This window comes from Bactrocera dorsalis, chromosome 3 (genome assembly GCF_023373825.1).
Source record: "Bactrocera dorsalis isolate Fly_Bdor chromosome 3, ASM2337382v1, whole genome shotgun sequence".
Lineage (NCBI taxonomy): Eukaryota > Metazoa > Arthropoda > Insecta > Diptera > Tephritidae > Bactrocera > Bactrocera dorsalis.
This window is the reverse complement of record NC_064305.1, coordinates 79,794,953-79,822,196: the sequence shown is the minus strand read 5'-3', so window position 1 is coordinate 79,822,196 and position 27,244 is coordinate 79,794,953. Positions and strand designations below refer to the sequence as shown.

The 27,244-nt window shown below is 34.7% G+C and overlaps 2 protein-coding genes across 5 annotated transcripts; one reads left to right on the top strand and one right to left on the bottom strand.

The window, feature by feature from the left end:
• Positions 1-1,446: 1,446 nt before the first annotated feature.
• On the bottom strand, positions 1,447-25,562 carry LOC109579206 (serine-aspartate repeat-containing protein F). 4 transcript variants are annotated; one of them, XM_049453793.1, is made up of 14 exons: positions 25,173-25,562; positions 13,602-13,661; positions 13,037-13,219; positions 12,213-12,976; positions 11,962-12,148; positions 11,218-11,295; positions 10,739-10,786; positions 10,509-10,613; positions 8,846-9,703; positions 8,078-8,184; positions 4,605-4,845; positions 4,421-4,526; positions 3,629-4,348; positions 1,447-2,580 (listed from the first exon to the last, which is right to left on the bottom strand). In XM_049453793.1, exons 1-14 carry the CDS (start codon positions 25,222-25,224, stop codon positions 2,430-2,432), a joined length of 3,660 nt encoding a protein of 1,219 aa, XP_049309750.1. In that variant the 5' UTR covers positions 25,225-25,562; the 3' UTR covers positions 1,447-2,429. The 4 variants fall into 4 exon arrangements, with proteins under 4 accessions (XP_049309750.1, XP_049309751.1, XP_049309752.1 ...); XM_049453794.1 differs by lacking the exon at positions 10,739-10,786; XM_049453795.1 differs by lacking the exon at positions 13,602-13,661.
• A 392-nt stretch (positions 25,563-25,954) lies between these two features.
• On the top strand, positions 25,955-27,130 carry LOC105229965 (CDGSH iron-sulfur domain-containing protein 3, mitochondrial). Its single transcript, XM_011210500.4, has 4 exons — positions 25,955-26,112; positions 26,369-26,528; positions 26,676-26,769; positions 26,841-27,130. Exons 1-4 carry the CDS (start codon positions 26,068-26,070, stop codon positions 26,962-26,964), a joined length of 423 nt encoding a protein of 140 aa, XP_011208802.2. The 5' UTR covers positions 25,955-26,067; the 3' UTR covers positions 26,965-27,130.
• Positions 27,131-27,244: the final 114 nt, after the last annotated feature.

Sequence of the window (27,244 nt, the reverse complement as noted above, 5' to 3'; positions counted from 1 at the left end):
ATAAATAATAGACATTATTCGACAATGATAGATTTTCTGCTTCAATGGTTTCAACAGAGAGAAGGGTGCAGCCAACAAGAACGACGTGGCTGGAATTTCGGATATAGTGCGCTGAATATTGTCTTTGAGGTCCTCGAGCGTTGACAATATTCCACGGCAAATTTCGTGAAGATATCTCGTCAAATGAAAAAGTTTCTCAGACAAGTACTTAATTCAATACAGATATCGAAGGTTCCGATAAATGAGGAACTTCTTAGAGAGACAAGGAGGTGTGCACATTTTCAGATCTCTCAAAAATTGACAAAGTAGTCGCGTAAATACAGACTGTCAGCCGTATCTGACGGACATGGCTAAATCGACTGAACACGTGGTTTGGTAGAAACACAGGGAATACTGAAATAAGAGGGTCAGGATAGCAATGTACGCCCCTTTTTAAGGGGATCACTCATTCACTTGTTGAAGAAAGTCACTATATGATATATCAATATTACTTTTGGTTTGGTATTAGCTGATGTAGTGATCGATCCATATTTTGTCTTCGGTCCTCTGATAGTTTTTGTGATGGATACTACTGTGATCACAAATTAAGGTCAATTTGAAATTTCAAATCAATTTCAAAATCAAATCAAAATCATTTCATCCGCAGTTTTTTTGATTTTTCTGATCACACGGAGACAAATCAGGCGAAAACGGTGGTGAAGGAAGCATATGATTCGAGTTGTTAGCAAAGAAGTCGCGAAGAAACGATACAGTGTGACACGGTACATAATCGTGATGAAGGAACTAATTCAGATTTGAAGCGTTTGGGACACAAAAAATTCTTCAAATTTATTTGGGCTAAGCCACCACTATTAACAGGATCTCTAATTGTCAATCGATTTTTTGAGGCACCAAATATTTGATTTTTGGGCGTGGCCTTCATTAATTGAAGTTATTGATTGTTGTTGTAATGGGTACCTGATCCCCGTTAGGATGGTAAGGATTAGATAACTTGTTATTAAGGTCATCCAACATATGTTTGATATATCAGAATCGATTCTGGATTAGTAGGAGTTTAATCTTCTACAGTATCCATAACGAAGCTGCGCAAGAGTCACTGTCGAATCTTGGGACAACTCGAGCTCTTCGTCTTCAATGGATGGTTCTTTGACTCCAAGGCCCCAAGTGCATGTCCGAAGTTCTGCGTTACCGAAATTGACCTGGATTTTATCCGGCCAAGAGCTGTACTTTCGGAGATCTAACCTTGTTTGAATCGTCAAGTTTTAGGATTAAAGTTGATGATCTGCAGAGTGCTGTTCGTCTTTAATGCGTTTTCGGGCCGCTTTGAACTCTATGTACCACATATGGACAGTCCCACCAACCAAAATTTATCTGCCTCAGTGAGACTATTATTTGATGCCATCTGTTCACACTTTCTCTAAATAAAAATTCGAAACACAATTCAGGTCGGTGTAGAAAATGAAAGCAAATTTATTAAAAATTCATATTTACAACACATTTGTTTGACTTTATATTATATTCACAGTGGCTTTTGTATTAGTCGTAATTGTATAATATTAAATTGCTTTCGTTCGGTTAACAATAAGTTTACACAACTGTCTTTACACATGAATAAATAAATATTAAAACTTATAGTAATTTTAGAGGTGTATACTAATGCTAATTTAATAGAAAATAAAAGAATTTTTATAAAAAAAATATATTCTTATTGTTGTTCATTCAAGAAAGTTTGTTACGCCCTCACCAAATGTAAAACAAAATACAGGATGATGCAAGCCAATAATGATTTATTTGATAATTACTTGAGAAAAATATTTAATTAAAAAAGTCATACAAATATATGAAATTAATTGAACATTAAGGAAAAAAATGTTTTATTTCAATTTTTTTTTTTCTTTTTTTTTAATATTTCAATTCCGAATTTATTTTTTTAATACTTATGCTTATTTTCGGCAATACGTTCAACAACACTATAATTTGTTTAATTATTCTACTTTTTTTTGTTTTTCACAACTAAATTTTTTATGAAAAATAATAGAAAAAATAAAACAAACCTAGACCTACGTATTAAGTAACATAATATTATATCAGCAGTGGCATAGAAACTCTCTCTTATCCAAATTAAACCGCATATAATGACTTCTAAGTGATCTTAAAAATATACCTTTGAGTTACATTTTTATACTTTTTGCATAAACAATTTTAGTAACGAAATTTTAATAGCAATTAGCAAACTAGTTAGCTTGTTAGCAAGCGTGTAAGCTTAGATTCTAATAAGCTATTTATAAAAGCCGTCTTAAAAAGCAAAATATATTTTTGTTGTAATAATTAAATTAACGTTGCAATGTATTTGGTGTGGTGCGAACAGGAACTTTTAACGGCAACAACTACATATGTATGTGTGTAACATAGGTAGTCACATTTTGCAATCAAATCGCTGAGAGCGTTCGTCGTTTCATTGCGCTCAAATCGGGATGCCAGACGTCGACGATCAAAACAAGGCGTAAACTAGTACCATTATGCCAAACCTCGTGTTCAAAACTATCGTCGAATATCAAAAATTCACCCTCCTTCCAAGTCCTGTAAGTAAATGTTAAACGAAAAAATAAATAAATAACAGGAAAAAACTTTAACTTCGGCTACACCGAAGCGACTAAAAGCTTTATAGTTGCATTTTGCATGGCATAAAAGGATATTAAAAGACGTGGTCCGATCTAAACAATATTTTCATAGATTGTAGCGATGCCTTGGTCAATAGATCATTACACCGATTGGGGTTTTAGGATCCCTTTTTTTGCTACCTCATCAGCTTTACAGTTTCCTGCGATTCCGCTATGGCCTGGCACCCCTAGGCACTCTTTGACCAGCCTTGAACACGCTGCTAATGAGTTCAAGGCTAATGAGTTCAAGGCTAGTATCGCCGCTCTGTTATCTGAGTGGATGGTCACTTCTCTGAAGAAGCCTGAACTCCGAGGTATTAAATCTACTGCTACCTTAATGGCTGCAACCTCAGCCAGGATCACCGCATCAGTAAGTCTAAAGCTGGAATTGATAGAGAGCTTCTGACAATAAACCCCTCCACCAAACTTCCCCCAAGCTTTGACCCATCCGTAAAGAAGCTCACTGCCCCTCTCCTCCAACGACTTCTTCCCACCCACAACGTCCTCGCCAGTATGTGGATAGAGAAAGAGCCGTCAGAGTTCGGTTTGGCGACTCTATGATCCAAGTGATCCGGTATGAAGTCAAAGTGAGTAAGGATTTCAGAGTGGTCAGAGACATGTTCTTTTAGGAACCCAGACTCTGTGAGGCTGCTAGCAACTTTCGCAGCCATACACCTTCCGACAATGTGTACGGGCAATATGTGCAAGATAGCTTTAAGTGACTTACACATACTGATGAGCCCCGCTCTCGAGTTTCTTTGCAAGTGTAGTATTTTCAAGGGCTCTCCACTACATAAATACAGACTCCATAGAACATAATGAGCTTGACTTTGATGTTATAGAGCTCCTATACAGCAGTAAAGTCATCGTGACCAACTTAATTTACTCCGTTCAGGATATACAAATAATATATTGGTTATTTCACCATTATTCCTATTACTATGCTTGAATCAGCAGTAACCACTCACCTTTCCTCCTCAGCCACACGCAATCTTGGACCTTTCGGCACAACGAGACCCAGATGTGCACGCAAACGGCAATTCGTCGGACCACAATGAGCATGAACATGCGTGCCCGGTTGCATGATACTGAATTTCACCTGACCGCGTCTACAGCCAGCTGCCGCCGTAAATTTTTCAATAAGCCCACACGTTATAGGCGCTTTCTGACAATTCTTAACACGCCGCTGACCGCGTGAATACAACTCGTATTGCTGCCAATTACCGGTGTCACGCAAGCTTTCAGCTTCGTCGAGATAATTGCCACGCCTACTCAACAAGCTTAACGCTTCATCACGTATCGCCTGCCAATTGAGCTCCAATTTGTTGAGGTATTCAGCATATGTAGTCTCAGCTTTGGTCCAGTAAGGTTGTGCACGCAAATCGGGTTCATTGTACAGTGAACGCTGATAAATGGAGGGAAACAGCTGCAGAGCAGCGGCGCGTTTATACACTTTAATAGCTTCCGCTTGTCGGCCCAGACGTTGCAACGAATCGCCAAGATTAAAATAGAAGCGACCATCCTGAGTGCCCGGCGCTTTCGAATTGATGCCCGCACGCAAGTAAATAACGGCATTCTCATAATCTTTATCCAGCTGACGCAAAACAAAACCATAGTGCACCTGCGCAAATCCATCCTTGGGCCAACGACGCAGCACTTCCTGTAGCACCAGTTTGGCATCGGATAAGCTGCAAATAAACGCTAGTTTACAACAACTGTTGGAACTAAATATACCAAAAAGTATTTGGGGAAACACTCACCGATTCTGCAGCAGGTACGTGATGGCCAATTCATTCCGCACATCCGGTTTATTCGTAAAGCGCGCAATCAATAGCTGGTGTATGGGCACCGCCTGCATGTGGTGACCTGCAAGCAGCAGAGTTGATTAGCAACAGTGACAGTGAGCCATGCTATATTTCAGCTCCTACAGCCAATCGAGTTTACCCATGAAGCGCATACGCTCGATACAGCGCTCGGCAGCCTTCCGAAACTGCGCATGATCGGTGATGTCGTCGCCGAACGCTAAGTAACGCTTGTACGCCTGTATAGCTTGATTCAGCAGGTTATTGCTACGCTGCTGCTCCGACATCTTATCGAGTAACCTCGCTTGCCCGAGAAACGCTGCTGGTCGATCGGGAAATCGCTGCACGAGTTCGGCGAAACGTTTATCGGCGAGCGCGTAATTCTTTTGCGTGCGCCAACGGCATGAGCGTGTGTATGTGTGTGTGTGTGTTGTGTCAACAGCAGGTTCGACAGCAGCAAATGCAGTTAGCAGCAGCATTGGGAAATAAACAATTGCAACAATAACAAGAAAACGCAATTTTAGTAAGAACATGACATGCAATTACAAAAGCAAAAGCAAATACACAGTTAGCGCGTGTGCATTCGCAAAATACGTGTGTGTGTGTTAGTAAACCAGTATATGTGTGTGTTTGGCGTGGCATCGATTGCAATTAAAGTCATTGCTTAATTGGTCAACCGTGACCCAGACGGCCGCGCTTTAAGTGGGTGATGAGCGCGCCCGCTGGCGTCGCCGGCGCAGTTAAGCAATAAGTTAATTGTAATTGAGTAATGCAATTCTGGCGAATTAATTTGTTGCGCTCTGATTGTTTGGCGCTGTGAGTCAGCAGAAATGCGTAAATGTTTAACGTATTATTATTTTTTTTTTTTAATTTCTTATTAATAAAGCAGCCAATTAGTGTAATCGATGCATTTAATAATTTTTACCATTTCATTTTTTTTTAATAAATTTTAAAGAAAACATTTTTTTATTTAAATTTATTCTTTTGTTTTTCTAACGTTTTATCAGTTGATTTATCAAGCTTTTAGTATATTAATGTAAACATTTACTTCAAATTATTTATGAATTCATAATTTCATTTCTGTATTTTTTATTGAATTAATAGAAAAGTTACATTTTTTTCTTAAAACCTACAGACTAGCATTTTTTAATTAAAGCGAACGCATTAAAAGCTATGCGCAGGAAGGTGGGGACGTTGTTTGTATGTAATTTTATGCAATCATTTACTTTTATTGATATGAGAACTGTGAGAATAGAAGGTAAAATGTGAAAAAATTTTATGAGAAAATAATTTTTTTAACTACTCTACTTTAAAAAAAATACTTATACAATTTTGAATTTTTCAAATCTACTAGAATCCTTTGAAAATTATTAGTCGAAAGAAATGATAATCTTCCAAAAATAGTTTTTGAAATTTTAACACATAAAATTACCAAAATTTGATAATATTGAGTCTATAACTATATTCGTGCGGAACTTGATTATTATTACATTGTTAACACACTCCGAACATGCGTTGGAAAGCTATGTCTTGACTGTTACAAAGGGGTTCATTTCGAGGTTCACTACTTTTTTAAAGAAAATACACAGAAACTTCAAAACTAATAGGGAATGTTTATTATCTTTCGAAAGAGCATTTTCCGATATTTATTTTTTGCAGATTATCTCTTTCAAATGTTGGTCGCGGTTACGTCTCTGAAGGTCCATCCGTTGCGTCTAAGTTTCGATGGCTTGTTCGAACATTTCGACTGGTAACTGGCAAATGACAAGCATGATGTTTTGCTCCAAGACCTTAACCGAAGCAGGATTTGCCGCATAGACTTTAGACTTTACATATTTCCACAGGAAAAAGTCTAACGGTGTGATATCACACGATCTTGGTGGCTAATCGACCGGCCCAAAACGTGATATTGACTGCTCACCGAAGTGTTCTCTCAATAAATCCATTTATTGATGCGATGTGGGGAAAGTAGAGACGTCTTGTTGAAATCAAATGTCGCCGAGATCACGAGCTTCAATTTCAGACATCAAATAGTCGGTTATCATGGCCCGATAACGGTCGCCATTGACGATTACGTTCTCACCGGCATCATTTTGGAGAAAATATGGACTAATGATTCCACCTGCCCCCCAAATCACACCCAATTGTTGTGTTTTCTGGATGAAAAGGGAGCTCTTGAATATTTTCAGGTTGCTTTTTTTCCCAAATGCAACAATTTGGCTTGTTTACATACACATTGAACCAGAAATAGGCCTCAGCACTGAACAAAATATGGCTCGAAAGCGTCGGTTCTTCTCGGAACGTTTCAAAAGCCCCTATATTCGAGCGGCCTCAGTTCTTACACAAGCTGTATTCTATACGTTTCCAATCAAAAATCTCGACATAAAATGCGCCAAGTCCTTCCATACATTAGTCTGCGTTGCTGCGAACTGCGCCGAATCGACACTCGACAATCGACGGTCTTCGGGTACACTCTCAGTTACGGCTGCTATATAATCTTCACTGCGTGCTGAACGAGGTCTATTTGGTCAGCATCAAATAATAAATGCTGGATCTCAAGATGGGTCGGATGTTGCACAAATAAAACTTTTTGCATTGATGAACTTCATCAGGACCACCGAGTGGTTCACAGGTTTTTTCACAATGAACCTCTCAGAGGCCTAGGTACATCGTCACACATCCATTCTAACTACCAGCATATGCCATTTATTTGAAGCGTAAGCAACAATCATTTTCAAAGGACGATGAAGAATTAGAAGGATTACTCGATGTAGATTATTGACAAAAGAAGAGATCGAAAAACTTTTGGCTGTCACTCAAACCGTCATTTCAAAGCATTTAAAAGCAGCCGGGGATAATCAAAAGCAAGGAAATTGAGTCTCATATGAGTTGAAGCCAAGAGACATTGAAACACGATTCTGTATGCCGTTTCTACGACATTCGGGTGTACGTAACCGGAACGGACCTGGATCCTGTATGTCAGTAATGCTAAATAAACACTACACAAAACTTTTGCTTCGGAATGTGACTGGTGATCCAAAATAGATCTTCTACAACAAAAAGCAAAAAAATTATATGTGAAACATTTATAACTAACTTAAACAACGGCTATGCCGAATATCCATGTCACTCTCCCTCGGATCCGCCCCTGGTAACGCTACTGACAACAACTCATTAAATTGAAACCAGCGTTTGCCGAAAAATACCGAAATTCGCGACTAGACACGAGATAATCATTTTCCATCCTCCATCGGAGGTAATACTGGACCTGACGCTGCAAAACCATTTAAAAACTATTTGAAAAACTGCGGCTGGGAAGTTTTGCCTGATCAGTCTTATACGACACTGACTACCATTTTGTCCGATCGATACAGAACGCTCTCACTGGATTACAATTCACATCAGTACATGATATAAAAAATTGGCTTCATTCATGTCGCAATGCTTTTTTATTGTAATCCACAAATTTTCAAAAGGATGGATGTTGTAGCTTCAGTTGATCAATACCTTGAATAATACTATTTTTGTTTAATAAACGTTCATATTATGAAAAACCCACACGATTATAATTATAAACCCAATTAAAATCCTAAACTACCAATGGATGTCACTTACCTCTCGCATTAGATCTTCGTTTGCACGGCGCAACTCGTGTTCAAACGAGTCAAAATCATCGTTCTGAGCTTGGGGTCCACCACCTAATTCTTCCTTTGGCTTGATTTCTTGTTATTAAAAAGAAAAAAAAAAATAATATTAATATTTCAAAAAGTTAGGTTAAGTTTAGGAAGTACAAAAATGTTTTCAAATGAGTATGTAAAACAATAGTTTCAAATTTCGTATGACTTGAGAGTTTAATTTAACGGCAATTCGGTAATAAAGAAGCGTCATTGCGCTCCACTCATATACTCATATTTCATATTTTCGAAATTGTTTAAAATATAATTTTCTTAATAACTAATTTGTGAGCACTTACTATCCGCTAATTATTGAGTCATTATTACATTGGCAAAACCTTATGTTACTATGTAAGTATGTAATTCGTATCAAAAGTATTTGCTTTGCTTGCTTTGATTGCTTGTGGCCAACCGATTGTAGTCAGCTGTGAAGATGATGATGATGATGGTGATAATGATGTTGTTGCTTTTTAAAACATGTGTATGTAGGTATTTGCGGTTTGGATAATTTTCATTGGTGAATTATGCATTTTATAGATAATTAAAAAATCATGAACATATATAAAAACGTATGCAATTACATAAGTGCCAATCAGTGGACGGTTGGATATGTATGTGAGTATGTATTAAGTATGCATTTAAATTTTCCATATATGTGCAACACGACGGTAGTAATGCCAATTAAGCAATAATTAGTATTAGAAATTACGTGTCCATGTTGGATCGTCGGGATCTTCATCACTCTCGTATTCTTTTGCCGGCAAGCGGCCATACTTGGCCTCCAATCTATTCATGAGTTCAGTGTCGTCGACATCTGAAATATCATCATCATCTAATAGATCATCATCGATGTCTTCCTCGTCCTCATCCTCTTCCTCCTCTTCATCCTCTTCATCTGTATCGTCCAATATGTCGCGCCTATATGCGCCACCCACACCCACACCATCATCATCAACACCACCATCATCATCATCATAATCAATATCTTCTTCGTCGGGTTGATAATCCAAATCGTGTGTAACATCGTGTTTTGTCGTTTTTGGTGAATCCGGTATGTATTGTTTGGTGTTGCTTTTCGGTGAGTATAGATCAGCTGCCGTTGTTGTTTTTGTTATTGTGGTATTGAAGTTTTGCTTTGGTTTTATGGTTTCGTCTTTCGTACTTGCTGTTGTTGTTGGTGATTGTGTTTGACCTAAACTTGGCGTAAATGTTTGTGCTGTTCTTGTTGTTGTCGCTGGCGTTGTAAATGGTGATACCTTCTTAAATGATTTATCAGTAGTAGTAGTTGGCGGTGGTGGTGGTGCGGTGAATACTGCTGGTGATTTCTTCGCAACAAAACGTTGATCTCGCACTTCTTCCACACGCGCAGGTGTTGCGCTCGTATGAGCCGACTCTGCCTCGCTTAGCCGTGAACGATAAAGGTTATTTAATTGTTCGAACGTTTCGGGTATATATTCGCCAGCCAAGGCTGATAGATTGTCGTCGGGATCTTCAGGTAATTCTATTTCTTCATCTTCTTCATATTCGTATTCCTCTTCGATTTCGATTTCCTCTTCGGAGTACTCCCCTTTTGATGGAAACAGAAATCCGTTTATAACGAAATTATCAAACAAATATGATAAGCTTTCGAAATGAGCTGAGGTCGTAAATTGCACTGATTGAGGCAGGTATGAGGACTCGAAAAATATAAAGGAGAAGCACGAAGTTTTAATATGAAACTATTATTTTTTTTGAATAAGTATTGCTCGGTACGCAGCAATATATTTTCCTTTATTAATGCTCCCAAAAATCGAGCAGTAATTTTTTCGAACCCCGCATTATTAATATTTTATCCAAAGATAGATAATTAAAATTGATTATAAAAATAGAAAAAAAAAAATCAAGCGTTCCAAAGAGATATATGTGGAAAGAAATTACAAAAAATACATTTTATTTAATAAAAAAAAGATATTCATTCTAACCTCAAAAAATTAAAAAAAAAATTCAAGAGTATATCGAAAAGCTGTCGCTATTATCCAACTTATAATGCAGTTAAAATTTTTAAAATTTTAAAATTTTTGATAGAAAAATAGTGTATCAAGCATTTAATAATACCAAATGCAATATTTTATGAAAAATATATTCATTCCAACTTCAAAAAATTTAAAAAAATTTCAACAGCATCTCGAAAAAATACGCCAATATTAAACAACAACTTATAATGCAGCTTAAATTTCAATAGTAATTTATCAGTCTATATATCTTCTTGACTATCACTTTGTTTAAATTTTACATTACTTTAAACATTACACTTAGCGTCACGCCCGAACTCTCTACTCATTTCAAAAAAGCTATGCATATTTATTCAAGTCTTTATAAATAATGAATTTAACCATCATCTAGCAGTGGTGGCTCCTCCTCATCGTTGTCGTAGGTGTCCGCCTCGCTTGCAATTGTTAGACGGCGTTTCATTATCACCTCTGGTGCAGGTTCCTCAACTATGTCGACGTTAATATTTTAATTTTTTTGTAAAAAAATATTTAGTTAAAATATAGAGAAATATTACACAACAAACTTATAGTTAAAAATCACAATAAAAATGCCAATATTGCAGCATACATACAATGGCGCAAAATATAATATGCGTATAAAATCTTAAACATTTCAATGACTAAAATATAAAATAAAAGAAAAAAAAACACATTTACATTGACAATCAATTATAAATCAAGTGAGTACAGCTGAAATTATTTTTTACAAATATAAATAATGAATAAAGAATCCTAAAAGAAAGTGCAAATAACGTTGTTTGTTAAGAGAAAATTTCGATCAATACTTTTTTTGGAGGGGTTAAAAATGTGTTAAGCCATGCTGACAACAATTTTCGAAAAAAAATTTTTTTTTGTAGTTAAGACTCACAACAGATAATTAGAAGAACAAAGTAAGAGTTTATGTTTTTTTTTTGTTTTTGGCTTGAGGTTTATTGGCACTAAATTTGGATTAACGTAAAACGTAAAAGCAGCACTAGTAAGCTTGAATTAACTAATTTTACTTTGTTAAGTTCAAAATTCAACACTTTTGTTTTGAAATTGTTCAACTCACTTGTATTTGGATTATTCCTAATCAATACAAGGCGTGCAACAAGCGCGAGTGCCACACCGACGCCAATTTTAACCGCAACTGCAAAATTATATATATGTATATATGTTATATAGGAAATGATTTAGACGAATTATTTCGATATACGATATTCTGAAATATTTCTAATACACTCGCACTAATCATATGAGAAATAAAGCAGTTTTCAAGATCAAATCAGTGCTTTCGACCAAATTTAAACTTAAAAACCACTTTATTGCGATTATGATTATTTAAAAAAAAAGTATTATATGTTATATAAGATAAAAGAAAGATGGTTAAAGTATAGAAAACAAATGAGTGCAACAACAGAAGTGGATGATTTGTATGTGAAGGTATTTGCACTTTCTTGTACATTGTCAAAAACAAAAAAAAAATATTAAAATACATTTTATATATATAAAAACAACAGTACATATACATATATGTGTATACAGTAGGAATACAAATTCATAAACAAATATATACATAAATTGTGAATATTGTACATTTTATAGTAATTTTCTTTATTTCTTTCAATGGATTGCACGAAAACACATTTAAGACTTTCACTTCTTCAATCAAAAGAACGATTTCAGATCAAGCACAATATCAAATATGCACTAATTTGCTAATATGCAAACACTTTGTTTCTAACTCTGCAGCATAATTGCATACTTCACCCCCATTCTCACTCTAATTTGATTCCCACAGTATTTTTTTACTTACGAGATGAGGCCCAAGACGGCACCGCTTCAGCTGAGTCGTCTTTATCGTCTTTTTCTGCAGAGTTCGGTGCATTCTTTGCTGCTTCCGCTGCTTGTTGTCGCGCTTTTTGTTGTAACAACAAAAGCTCCTCTGCGTCATTATCGACAACATTCTCTACGGAGTCGTTGGCTTCATCGTCATCATCTTCCTGCAACGTTATCATTACATTATTGTACATCAAACTAGAAAAAAGGATAAATTTAATAAACTACCTCATCAAAAGCATCATCATCATCGTCAGCAGCAGCGGCGCTATTGCCGGTGGAACGTTGGCTGGTTTGTTGCGTGGAGCGCTCATAGATGGGTTCGACGCTATTATCATCATCATCATTATCAGCGTCGTCATCATCATCATCTTCATCAGCCGCATTAGCTTTGCTGTCATTTTCGTCGTCTTCATTATCATTATCATCCTTATCATCGTCATTTGCTTCTTGACTAACTTCAGCGGTTTTTTCATCTTCATTATCCTCATCATTATCATCAGCTTCATCATCTTCTTCTTCTTCTTTCGTTGCTTCTGGTGTTACATTCTCATCTTCATCGTCATCTTCATCCTCCTCCTCATCCTTATTGTCATTAGCAACATCATTATCATCATCATTATCTTCTTCTTCTTCATTACTTTGTTCTACAGTAGCCTCTGCGGTTGCATTTTCTTCATCGTCTTCATCATCATTATCGTTATCTTCATCTTTTTCATCATTATCCTCATCCTCTTCTTCCTCTTTAGTTTGTTCCGTGGTGGCATCTTCTTCTTCGGCATCATGCTCATCATCATCTTCATCATCATGCTCTTCGTCGGCATCTTCATCCAATTCAGAGTGATCTTCCTCCTCTTCGAATGGTTCGTCATGCTCGTCATGTTCTTCTATTGACGCCTGCACGGGATCATGATCGTCATGCTCTTGCCGACTCTCGTCCACCCAACCGTCAAAATAATTCGAGAAACGTGACTCTGATAACGGTGTGTCCACTGAAAAGTAATTTAGTTGTTTTTACATTTTCCAAAAAAAAAAATTAATTGAGTACTCACAATCGGATATGCCGCGATTCTCCAAAATAATCAAGCCAACAAGACCAAAAAGTATGGCTAATAGGGAAAAGAAGAATATCTTCGCGCACCAATGGCCGCCAGTGCCATGTTCGTGCTGAACATGGAAGTGGACATCTTCGCTGCCCATCTTGGTGATGTGGACGCCATGCGAAGACTCATCCTCTGCGCGAAATAATGTGCATAATAAGCGAATATGAACATAAATAATTCGATAAAAAAATTGATAATGATAAAAAATATAGAAATTAAAAAAAGGGTTTCAACGAGGACAGTGCAGTGTGGTGGAAAGAATCGAACATTTCAATAGGTATTTTGGTCGAGTGCAAGGGAAAGATGTTCGAGTGTTGTGGGTGCAATAATTTTTGAATTCAAGTTTCATATGAAACCAGCGTTTCCTTCTGTAAAATGCAACACTGTATCGCATTGCAAAATAAAGGGCGATTACCCAATTATTTTCTTATTGCTTTTATGTCTTTATGAATTATATATGCTTTGGTGTAAAGGGAGAACAGATCAACAAAAATTCAAAAGGTTCTGCAACTACCTTCAAAGCTTGAATGGCGCGAAAAAGATAATTCACCCTCCGATTTACGATCGAAGCCATCTAAATAATATAAATATGCAATTAAAATATCTTAAAAACAACAAAGTTAATATTAGCTCAATAAAACTTAAAAAATTACCAGTATAATAAAGAGAGAACTAAACTATTACATTTCGTCTGCTCTACTATTCTTTATATTACGGCTAAAGAGGCTAAGGAAAGTATTGCCCGATTCAACCCGTTTGTAGCACACAAGCATATTACCATCAGAAAAGGATTCTCGCTGAAATTCAGTTATATAAGTATATATACTTGTATATCTCGCACACTGGCCGATATTTTCGGTAAAAAGTCAACTCTAAGCACTGGATCCACATAATCAATACCTAGGTGCTTGAATAGTTTTGTGTTGATTCACGCAATATTTAGTCATAAGTCAAAGCTTCATTCCTATACATATGTATGTATGTAACGGGTGATTTTTTTGAGGTTAGGATTTTCATGCATTAGTATTTGACAGATCACGTGGGATTTCAGACATGGTGTCAAAGAGAAAGATGCTCAGTATGCTTTGACATTTCATCATGAATAGACTTACTAACGAGCAACGCTTGCAAATCATTGAATTTTATTACCAAAATCAGTGTTCGGTTCGAAATGTGTTTCGCGCTTTTTTATCGACAAATTTTGTTCAGCGATGAGGCTCATTTCTGGTTGAATGGCTACGTAAATAAGCAAAATTGCCGCATTTGGGGTGAAGAGCAACCAGAAGCCGTTCAAGAACTGCCCATGCATCCCGAAAAATGCACTGTTTGGTGTGGTTTGTACGCTGGTGGAATCATTGGACCGTATTTTTTCAAAGATGCTGTTGGACGCAACGTTACGGTGAATGGCGATCGCTATCGTTCGATGCTAACAAACTTTTTGTTGCCAAAAATGGAAGAACTGAACTTGGTTGACATGTGGTTTCAACAAGATGGCGCTACATGCCACACAGCTCGCGATTCTATGGCCATTTTGAGGGAAAACTTCGGACAACAATTCATCTCAAGAAATGGACCCGTAAGTTGGCCACCAAGATCATGCGATTTAACGCCTTTAGACTATTTTTTGTGGGGCTACGTCAAGTCTAAAGTCTACAGAAATAAGCCAGCAACTATTCCAGCTTTGGAAGACAACATTTCCGAAGAAATTCGGGCTATTCCGGCCGAAATGCTCGAAAAAGTTGCCCAAAATTGGACTTTCCGAATGGACCACCTAAGACGCAGCCGCGGTCAACATTTAAATGAAATTATCTTCAAAAAGTAAATGTCATGAACCAATCTAACGTTTCAAATAAAGAACCGATGAGATTTTGCAAATTTTATGCGTTTTTTTTTAAAAAAAAGTTATCAAGCTCTTAAAAAACCACCCTATATATTAATTCATTCTAGATTTGTATACCGGAAAGTGAAAGTTTCAAATGGAATTTAAAATTGTGTTATACGAGTATGAGAAGTAGGCGTAAACGTAATCCCAGCTTCCGCGGAAGGACGGACAGACAGACAGTCACACGGATTTCAACTTGTATCGTCATCCTGATGATATATCTTTATATGTACGTGTCACGTTCTTTATCCGCGATGGACTCCAAAACTGCTGAACCGATTTTAGTAGGATTTAGCACACTGTGTCCACCTCGAAGATAGGATAGTAAAAACAATTCATAAATAAAGAATATAGTGAAAGGTCTATTAACTGGACGCCCTATTAAGCGGACATCTCCATTAACCATGCATATTGTTGATGTTCATTAAGTACAATCTATTAAGCGGACAAATCTATTAACTAGGCAGAAAGATTGGTAACCAGACATTTAGAAAGCAGCCTTAAGTTCGGTATATTAAATTGTCATAAAAGAAATGTCCGAAACCCTCTTAGTCATTGAACAAACAACATCATATTTTTTATTGTGTTGAAAATATCAAATTTTGTATCGAAAAGTTATGATTTGCGGAAAGCATTAATTTTACCCTGAACAGGGTATATTAAGTTTGTCACGAAGTTTGTAACACCCAGAAGAAAGCGTCGGAGACCCCATAAAGTATATGTATATATAAATGATCAGTATTTTGAGCTGAGTCGATTTAGCCATGTTCGCCTGTCTGTCTGTCCGTCTGTATATGTATATACGAAGTAAAAGTTTTTAAGATATTGTTTTGAAATTTTGTAAAGGTTATTTTCTCTTTAAGAAGCTGCTCATTTGTCGGAATTGCCGATATCGGACCACTATAACATATAGCTGTCATACAAACTGAATGATCGGAATCAAGTTCTTGCATGGAAAACTTTTGCATTTGATAAGATCTATTCACGAAATTTGGCATGGATTACTGCTTAAAATAATAACATAATCTCCGAAAAATTGCTCAGATCGGTTAACTATAGCATATAGCTTCCATACAAACCGAACGATCGGAAACAAGGTCTTGTATGGAAAACTTTCACATTTGATGTGGTATCTTCACGAAATTTGACATGGATTACTGCTTAAGGTAATAACATAATCTCCGAAAAAATTGTTCACATCGGATTACTTTAGCATAATCCTAAAAAAGAAATACACCTGTGAAGGGTATATTAGCTTCGGTGCAACCGAAGTTAACGTTTTTTCTTGTTTTTGGTTTCCGTTTGGAGAAAAGTGCTACAGAGTCCCATCGAGTGCTTGCTTGGTGATCATGCTCTATCAGAAGCAACATACGAGTACAAAAGATGGTTGCAACAGTTCAGAGATAAAGATTTTGATGCGAGAAATGAAGAAAAAAAATTGGAATGCAAGCAATATTGGATGAAGATGATAATTTGAGTCAAAAGTAAATGGAAGCCATGTTAAATGTTGCACAACAAACAATTTCAGACTGTTTGAATTAAAAAATTTTCGGTTAATATGGCAACGTTGCTACATAACTTAAGTGTTTTTCTGTACAAATTTGAGCTGCGACGCCGATTTGAATTCATAATCGAGGCATTTTATGTGTTTTTTGCTAACAAATTTGCTTATTTGAAAAACACACGGACAGAATTTTATTTGTTTCTTGATTATATCTTGTTGATATGCGTATAAATCGAAACACGTGAATTTTATTTGCAACTTTTGACGCTTTTGTCTCTAGGTAAATCAAATTTTCTTTTCAAAAAGAAATAAAAGCTGTGAAAATAACAACGGCATTGTAAACAAAATATTCGTGATTCTATACGCACCTACATATGTATGTATGTATGTAAGTCCAAATGTGTGTAGTATACGAGTATACTACATATGCTACACAAATTTTGGTACATATGTACGTATGTACGTACATATATAGATTTATAATTAAGGAAGCGTGAGAAATGCGTACCAAAGCAGATGTGACCGCTGAATAAACTAAATGGCCGCATAAAAGCAAAATAAACAAAGAAAATCGTAAGACCCGCAAAGAAGACAATGAGCAAATGTAATTAAAAAAAATAAAATAAAATAAATAAAAGTGAAAAACAAAAATAAAAATAGTAAAATAAAAACAGCAAAAAAGAATATTGAAATAAAATAAAAGTAAAAGAATTTAAAAGCAATGCCAAAAATACAAAGTGCAAATCATAATGTCAATTTTAATGGACAGATGCCAACTGATAAACGAGGAATGTACTTATGTATATATGTACATACATACATACATGTGAATGTATTTACATATGTATGTATGTATATATACTATGACATATAAGCTCAAAGAATATAATGTGAGAAAAAACTTAATAAAAAGTTAATAATTTAAGCAAATAGTTGGAAATTGTTATAAAAAATGTTTAGAACGGAGTTAAAAAAGTTCAAAATTAAAAACAATTTATCTAAATGAATAGTTACAAATTTTACCGTAAAAAACCAATTACGCGGAATTTCGGTTTCGTCAACTTCTTCAGGAAGGTTTTGCTATGTATTTGGTGAGGTTGGCAGGGAATCATCTAGCATGAGCTGCTCCCTATAGTTAAGCGTTTAATCGGACCTGTATTGTCAACAAAGGAACCGTCTAAAAAAAACAAAGCCAGATACGGTCAGTTTTGGCCAATAGGAAAGGAAATGTGTCCCATCAGGACAGCGACAGACCACATATGTACATACATACATACATCAATAGTACTATGTCAGAAGCTGCGGCGTTTGATTGGGAGGTTGTTATGCACCCACATTATAGTGTGGACCAGTCACCAAGTGATTACTGCTTGAATTTACTGAAGTAAAATTCGACTAAACAAAAACCTGTGAAAATCTACTCCCAGTATGTTGCCAATAGCGATTAGAATTTGTATGAAAGTGGCATTATGAAATTACCTTAAAAATGGCAACAAATTATCTAACAAATCGGTGCATATTCGACCTAAATCGGATTATTCCAGCTATGCTAATTAAAACCATCAATTCAATGCAATTCAATAATGGATCTCTTTTTACTACACCTTTTATTATAGGTATGATCCATGTTTTAGTATACATAGCATAAATAATAGTGTTATATGTAATAAATAAAGTTATATATAATAGTGTTATACGTATTTCCATAATTATTTTTTTTTATTTTTTCTAATATCTTAAAAAGATAATGACTTTACGACTAATTCCAATGCTCATTATTCTCACATTGCAAACGCGATCATAGTTTATTGTCTACGCCGTTATTTGTGTCGACTCATTATGAGTTTATGTATGTATCTACGTATGCATGTTTGGATATTTGCACGCGCAGTCTGAGTTACAAGCATCAAGTCTTAAAATATTGTTGACTGACAGGAATTTGTGTATATGAACACACACACAAAATTTGCATACTTTCATACATATAGGCACCATACATACATATGTACATACATAAGTATATTCAAGCCAGTTGACTAAGAACAGTAGAAGACATAAAAAAGCTTTCACAAAGTTAAATATGTACTTACATACATACATGTATGTACAGTGGTGAGCAAAACCGTCAACATGTTTACAGAATGCGACTAAAGGTCCTTATAACTTTTTTTCTACTAGCAGTATCGGCAACATTCATACACCAAAATAAAGATAATAATTCAATTTATTAAAAATAGAAAACAGAACAGCTTTTATTTATGCTTGAACGAAAATATACGATAAATTCCATTTACAAGTCATTTTGACAGTTTTGCACTTATACTCTTAGACCTAAGTTCTTTACAGGGCTTAGTACTTTGTCCATAGACCTTTATTTTTTATTACGCTTTTTATGCGTCTGGGCATACTTTCAAACAAGTTTTCAATAATTGAGTGTGGTATATTTCTCTATTCCGTCTGTACCCGACTCCACAGTTCGTCCATGTTGGAAGGCGGATTTCGATACTTAGCCAGCTGCTGTATAACGTATGCCCACAGATTTTCTATCGGATTAAGGTCAGGACTTTGTGCTGGCTATTTGAAAGTTTTAAAACTTTGGTTTTGGAGCCATTCTTGGACAATTTTCGCCGTTATGTTTCGGGTCGCCATCCTGTTGGAAAATTATTTCCTCCGCTGCATAGGCACATCCACGAAGTCAAGCAACTGTGAATTTAGAATATGCAGATATATCTCCTTATTCATTATTCCACTTATTCTAAACAAAGGACCAATATGCCGCTACGTGAAGCAACCCCAAATCATCAAATTTCCGCCACCGAATTTGACAGTTTGCTTTAGCTTCCCACGCTGAAGCTTTTCTTGCGGACGATACCAAAAATATGCCTTACCATCAGATTGATACCTGTTAATTTTCGTTTAATCTGACCATATAACCCTTTTCCAGTCCTCAATTGTCCAATCTTTCCGTTCTCGGCAAAAATTAAGTCTAGCTTTAACATTTCGCTCAGATAAAGCAGGTTTTTTTTGTTTAACCGCAGCAACCATACCAATTTTATTTAAAGAGCGTCGAACCGTCCATGTACTCGCTTGAAGTTCTAACTTAGCAGCAGCTTCTCGAGGAGTCCTACATTCATTTTTGCGCAATAATCGCTCAACAGCACGGGCATCACCATCGGTAAGCTTCCGCGGGCGGCCTCCAGCGTTTACAACTCGGGCAATATTTTGCCTTGCCTTCACATTTATTATCGTTTGTCGAGTTATATTTAACTTTTCCACAATTTTTCTAGCTGATTAGCCGTTTTTAATTAAAACGATAACTTGTTCTTCGACGTCTCGTAGTAACTTTCGCATTTTTTTTTTAGATCACAAAAAACCCCTGAAAAATTGTTTAGTAATCGCCACGACAGACAAAACGTTACTAATATAAATTGTTAATTCCATCTCCGCTCAAAACTTCGATTGAATTACTTAACCCAGCCATTCCGGGAAATATTGCGGGACTTTCATGGCATACTTGTGCAGTGGTGCAAAACTGTCAAAATGACTTGTAAATGGAATTTATCGTATATTTTCGTTCAAGCATAAATAAAAGCTGTTCTGTTTTCTATTTTCAATAAATTGAATTATTATCTTTATTTTGGTGTATGAACGTTGCCGATACTGCTAGTAGAAAAAAAGTTATAAGGATCTTTAGTCGCATTCTGTAAACATGTTGACGGTTTTGCTCCCCACTGTATATTCATATGCAAATGGCTTCACCCACAAAATCACTGTGAATGACCTATAGCTTCATATAGCACAATCATATGCATATCTGCCTCAAATACAAACATATTCATATACTCGTATATGTGCATGCAAACATGCATACAAGTCTACTTCATGCGGATATCCACACAAATTTGTACTACCGGGTGGCGTGCCCGGCTACAGTAATAGCGGCGATCCACAGCGCGCTACAATTTACCTTTCTACAAATTTGTAAAATGAGTGTATATATTTATTTACATATTTGTATGTATATGATTATAAGCACGGGAATAGGTAAATGTAAGATCTCATTTGTTTATGTGTAGCCAAGTTGCCAACGCAATTAATGATTTAAGAAGAGTTAATTAATAAAAAGTGCATAAGTGGATTCGTGACGTGTACTCAAATTGTACAAATATAAAAATATATTATATGTAGATATATGTTTGTTATCTGTAAGTTTTCTGAGTTCTAATAAATATGAAATTAATAAAAATTCAAATTTTTATTATGGAATCCAACTGAAGTATTAGGATTATAATTTGACTTACTGTATTTTCTAACCTACTGCTTATCTTCTACCAATTATACTTTCCTCAGTAAAATGTATGTATTTAATCAACTTTTACTTCGAGCCTATTATGAATGGCATAAGCTCTACTAACTATCTCATTGATGTTAGATGGAGTTGCTTTTTCTTTTTGTGGCGATTGTGGTAAGTGTATTGATGTTATCTAACAAATACAGGGTTTTACAAATTTTACAGCTCTTCAGAACTACTGGTGAAGTAATTTTCTTATCACACACCTTTGCTAGAAAAAATTATACCTATTTCAATATTCTCAAAATAGTTAGTTCAGGATATTATCAGTCTTGTAAAAAGCGCTATAGGTATAATAACGATAGGCACACCGTAAAGTGAAGATAAAGTTCTAACAAAACAGAGTCTATCAAATAAGAGTTCTATGTTAGTATAAAAAAATATAAAATGATTTGATATACATAAATATCTAAAATATGCACTACTTTATTCGAAAATTTTTTGCCATGTTGATGGTAATTTCATAATGCGACTTTCATAGAAATCCTCTTTCATATTTTCAAAAAACGGGGAGAGTAAATTTTCATAAGCTTTTCTTGAGAAAAATTATTCACACTCAAAATCATTCGTTATAGACTGAAACAGGTAGCAATCACTTGATGCCAGGTCCGAACTATAAGATCAAAGCAATATAACCTCCTAACCAGGCTTTCAAAGCTTCTAGAGATTCACCATTGATGCGTGTAGCTTGACGTCGTTGTGATGGAACAAACCTGACTGCTTTTGGGTTTCGTACAGACGTTTCATTTATTGACAGTACAGGTCCCAATTGAGAGTTCGGCCATAGGCGGGCAGCTCCACCCACCAAACTCATAGCAAAACCTTCATGACTTTCAATTCTTGATATGCCACCGCTTAGGCCACCTCACCGAGATTCGTCACGATCGATTTCACTTTAAGTTGTCGTAGGTAAACCTTTTTTATCACCAATTTTATTTGAGAAGCTTTTTTTAGTACAAAATCTTATCTTTTTAACGCCATATAGCCTAATCTGATGGCAATGATTCAACGGATCTATTGGAAAAATAACGGATTTCTTTTTCTAGGCCTTTCGCTTTTCAAATTTACTTGGCAACTCTTAAAAGAGTCTACCCAGACCAAGGCGAACATAAATATTTATTCCGTTATATCGTATTCTTTGTTCTTGATTCAGTTCTTTCTTTTGACTGATCGCAAGAAAAACAAAAACAAACCCGAAAGGAAATTATAAATAGAATTAAGAAATATTATTGCGAAAGAAATCTACATACATACATACATAAACTGAAAGCACATACGACATATGGATAGCAACAAATAAAATTTTACCGACAAGGAAAAGCATGCGAGAAGGTCACGCTGAAGGCAAATATGAGTGTTTTAACTATCTTAATTTTAAATGCAGTTTTTAGTTGCAATAAAAATAGTTTAACAGTGTTTTTTTTTAACTTCATGCATAAATTATGACAATACATAGACTTACATGCACATACTACATACTTATGTATATTAAGTAAGCAGAATTTCTAACAAGTTCTTAGGTAGCTGAGCTACAAAATCTATTTTCTTCTTTTGAAACCTCTATGTTCATTATGAATATAAGCATAAGATAGGAGGCCATGTCTTCAACGAATTTTGGTTTTTTCGGTTCAGATCATATTTTGACAGGACAGTTTCAACGTCATATGCATAAACCCACATCTTGTCACCACCAGAGATGATGCGTATGATGAATGTACGGTCCTCAGCTACTTCTCTTTGCGAACTCTACTCGACATGGTTTTCACAAAACATTCAGATCTTTTGGTATGAGTCATTAACACACTTCATGCCCAAAACATTAAGCAAAATATGTGGAGTCGATCCCTTAGAGATTATCTGTTATCTCTCGGATGACCACACGATGATTTCTGAGCACTGTTTCCTTTTAGATTTTAATTTTTTCTTACAAACGTGTACCAAAAAAACAATTCTCAATTTTTTACTTTCGTTCAATTTATGGTCTTAATTAAAATACCGATTTTTTTCTTTTACTTCATTGATCCTGTAAGTTTTGCATAATGCAATGGTCGAATTTTCAATGTTTTTCTTTCAAAATTTCACAAAATCTTTATAAAATACATATCGAATAATAAAAAGTTTGAATAAAATATTGTATTTTTATATAAAAAAAATTATTACAAAATACGCCGTTTTTAATTCGAGGAAACCCATATAAGCCCTTAACAGCACCAAAAAATAAATAAATAAAAAATAAGAAGAAAACGATGAAGTTAAATTGGAATTACAGCACTAAATAATATGCAGAACTCGTTATTTATGAAAATTCCATTCCAAAATTATAATTTGTTTTACTATGCTTGACAATGTACTATAAATCACATAAGTAAATCTTTTATGCTTCAATTATCTTGGCGTTTGCCGCTCATCAATTCTATTTTTTTTTTTGCGGAAAGTAGAAAACCCAATTCGGATACAGTTCCCAAACCTACAATAGATACATTAATACTAAATATTTATTATACATATGTACATACGTATTGAATATAAAAAAGAAGAAAATACATGACTGTTAATTAAAACTAATATTTTAAATAATTTAATAGAAATATAACATTATGCTTTATGTTATGTATGTACATATGTATATGTATATAATCATTATTTATTACACAAATGAAAGCATATAATCACGTAGATATATATTCAATGAACTCAAATGCAAAATATCAAAACACGCTTGAGAATAGAGGGCGGTTACGCACGCGATAAGATAGAAAGTTGCTTGTAGGAAAAAAAAATAAAAATACAAACATGCACTCTATATATAGTTATATAAAAATACATACATATGTGTAATACATACATAAATATGTGTGGTCATATATGTATATACACATATATTTGATTTATATTAAAAAGCTGCGTGCATGTATGCATGTACATATGTATGTAGACACAACTATATAGCATGCATACCTTTGCTAAGATCAACAAATTTTGTCACTTGTAGGACAGCGTAAAAATATATTGGGTTCTACATATGTACATATGTTTGTATGTATGTACGTACATATGTATGTATGGTATCTAGGCGTGAGAATGTGTTTTCTTCTAACCATATGACTTTCATTTCATCTAAAATATTTGTTGGTTTCCTTAAAATAAATTTTAGCGCAAGATTCTGAAAAACAAAATATACATACAAACATATTTACATAGTATATACATATAAGTAAATGTGTGTATGTATGTATTATAGTTCGCCGTCCTCATGAAAATGAAATGTTTGCTTTAGATAAAGAAAAGAGGCATTAATTCTACAAAGATGAGGGAAATTTTCTAAACTCGATGAAATTCGCTTATGAGTGTTTAATTGACACATGTTTGTTTGTGCTTAGATAAATTAGATTAAAATTAAAATGCATATTAAGTCATAGTAAGTCACTCTCATGTTGTAAACTTAAGCGAGACCAGTACGTATTTACATACATACATACATATCTGGTATAAAATAAAAAAAAAAACGTTAACTTCGATTGCACTATGATCCGATATGTACAATTTGTTCTATTGACTTGGACAATAATACATGCCAAATTTTGTGCAGATATCTCAAAAACTATGGTAGTAATTCGACAGACGGACATGGGTAAATCAACTCATCTCGTCACACAGATCATTTATATATGTCGTACATACATATGTATGTATGTATGTACATATTTATGTATCAATTTTGTAGGGTCTCCGACATTTCTTTCTGGGTGTTAAAATCTTATTTTTATATAATTTTCAAATTATTTATGTCCATATGTGTTATGAAGTTATGTACATATGTACATACTTGCATATGTACATATGAATAATATTTAAGATCATGAGATACATAAATAACAAATCACGTGCATAAAAATACATCCCGACGTTTACATTTACTATTTAGTGTACATTTTCAATAAAATTCTTAACTACCACAGATAATGTATATAAATATGTACATACATACCTATAAATAAACTGAAACGATATTAACTTGCGTGGACTTTCTTAAATTCATAAGCGTATATAAAATTCTTATACAATAGATAAAAGGTACACATGTACCTACTTATATATGTACGTTCTTAACGGTATGCACATATGCCCGTCTACAAACATACATATTTATTTTTATATAATATGGTCGCAGATTTTCGGTGTGCCCACACAAAGAGCAAAAAGTATGTCACCCACGAAATTACATATAGTACATTGGCCCTTTTTTCAAAAAGTTTAATGCATATTAAAATATATATAAATATTTATTTTTTTATGATCATATTTTAGCCGTTCAAAAGTTCGTTACTGATCAGCTGCGTGAACTCACCACGTTTCTTTTTCTTATCCTTTCGCTTACGCGGCTGCACGTCACCGGACATTTTTCACCGCACCCTTTTCCTTACGATTAGCCGCACCTGTTCTCTCAATTCTCACTCACTTTTTTGCACTAATTATTATTATTCTTATTATATTTTTAAATAAAATTAGGCAGTTAAGTTGTATTAACTAGTAAAAAAATATGTCTAACTATTTGTGACTATATATAAGCATAATATATATGCTTCAGGTGAATTTTTGCTGTAACGTCGTACAAAGTTATATTTATATATTAGCGCCGAAACCGCCGCGATTTTAATCCAACGACACAATACCACGGCTAACGATCTACTGGACCGGTAGTGCTCCCTATGCGTTGGAGCAAACGATGATCGTTATTAGGCACATAATTTTTGTTTAAAAATAAAAGCTCACTACTATATGAGAGACAATACGACTCTCTTTGCTAATTCGCCGCATCCGGCGCCAAAGACAGTTTGTGTTTTGTTTTGACGCTAAATTGTCAAAAACAGCTGGCTTTGGGGGTTTAGGGAGGTACCATATTTGGAAAAGGAATAGAGAGCTACCAAATAACATTTAAAAATGTTCGAATTTTTACTTCTTCAATTGTAATGAAAGTTTATTTTTTGAATTCGTAATTTAATAATATTTATAAAAAATTTAAATAGAATTTGCGATAACTTCACATAGATCACAAATCACATTATTCCGAAAACTCCGAAAAATAGTGAATAAAAAATGTATTTTCTGTAACTAAGTGGCAATTAAAACAATCAGCTGTAAAATCATTAAACTGTCAAAAGCCAAAACAGAATGGGTTATAAAACAATTTGAAGTTAATTTAGTGAAAAGGATATTCTTTTAGTTTTACTTAAATTAGCAAAATGTCGTTGTTTATAAGAGGTGTGCGTACTCAAAGGGCTTTAATGGTAAGCTAATATCTAATTTAGGGTGGTAATAAACTGTAGAGATATAGGAAAGCATAAAATGTGCTTCAAAAATAACTAATGTATTGCCTTTCACTTTGGGTAACTAACCTATTCCTGCTAAAAAAAAAGTTCAACAATTCCAGAAGAAAATATACACCAGTAATGACCATTTCTATTACGAAGTGTTTTGTTTCAATTATTCTCTAGTTCATTCTTTTCTTAATACCGTTATAGAAATGTACGTATCTATTTACAGCACCGGATGTACTCTTCTTCAAAGTCGTCAGATCCAGCAAGCAGTACGGAAGTTAAAACAATTCCTAAAAACTTACTCGAAGGTAGTCAAACTTCTCATCTGCAACCCGAAAATGGTGCAATTTTCGATAAGAAACCATTTAAAATACACCTAGAAGCAAGTAAGTTAATAAATGAATAACTTAAAGGGAAGTAAAGATAATTCGTACAAAACGGTACATTCTTTTAGGACAAATAAATTAAAATCCCTACTTGTCCTTTAAAACAAGTCTGCTTTATTAATATTTTCACACTTCTCAATTTTACAGATAAAACTTACAGCTGGTGTTTGTGTGGAAAATCGAAGAGCCAACCTATTTGTGACGGTATGCACAAAAATGAATTCTTAAAAATAAAATTAAGGTTAGTGCACGTTTATACATATTTCCTGAGGTTTAGATAATTAAAAATATCATTAAATATATATTCCGCAGACCTGTAAGATTCCAAGTGGAAAAAACGGGCGATTACTGGCTATGCAATTGTAAGCAAACGAAGCATCGTCCCTTCTGCGATGGCACACACAAGCAACCTGATATTCAAGCTGCTGTACGTTAAACTGGGGGAAAAAATAGCACAAACCATCTCTGTAGTTGTTTAAGAAATATCTACATTTGATAAAGTGTATGCATTTCAAACGTTTATTGTTTAAATAACTGCTAATGTTCCAAGTCAATAAAAAATATTATTGAAATTTGTTTTTAATACAAGCAACAGATTGATATATATTTCTCTTTTATATTTTTTATATGCCGTTATATATATTTTTATGTAGGTATCTACGTATCTTTGCATATGCTGTAGTCCAATATTATTACATATGTATATTACGAAATAT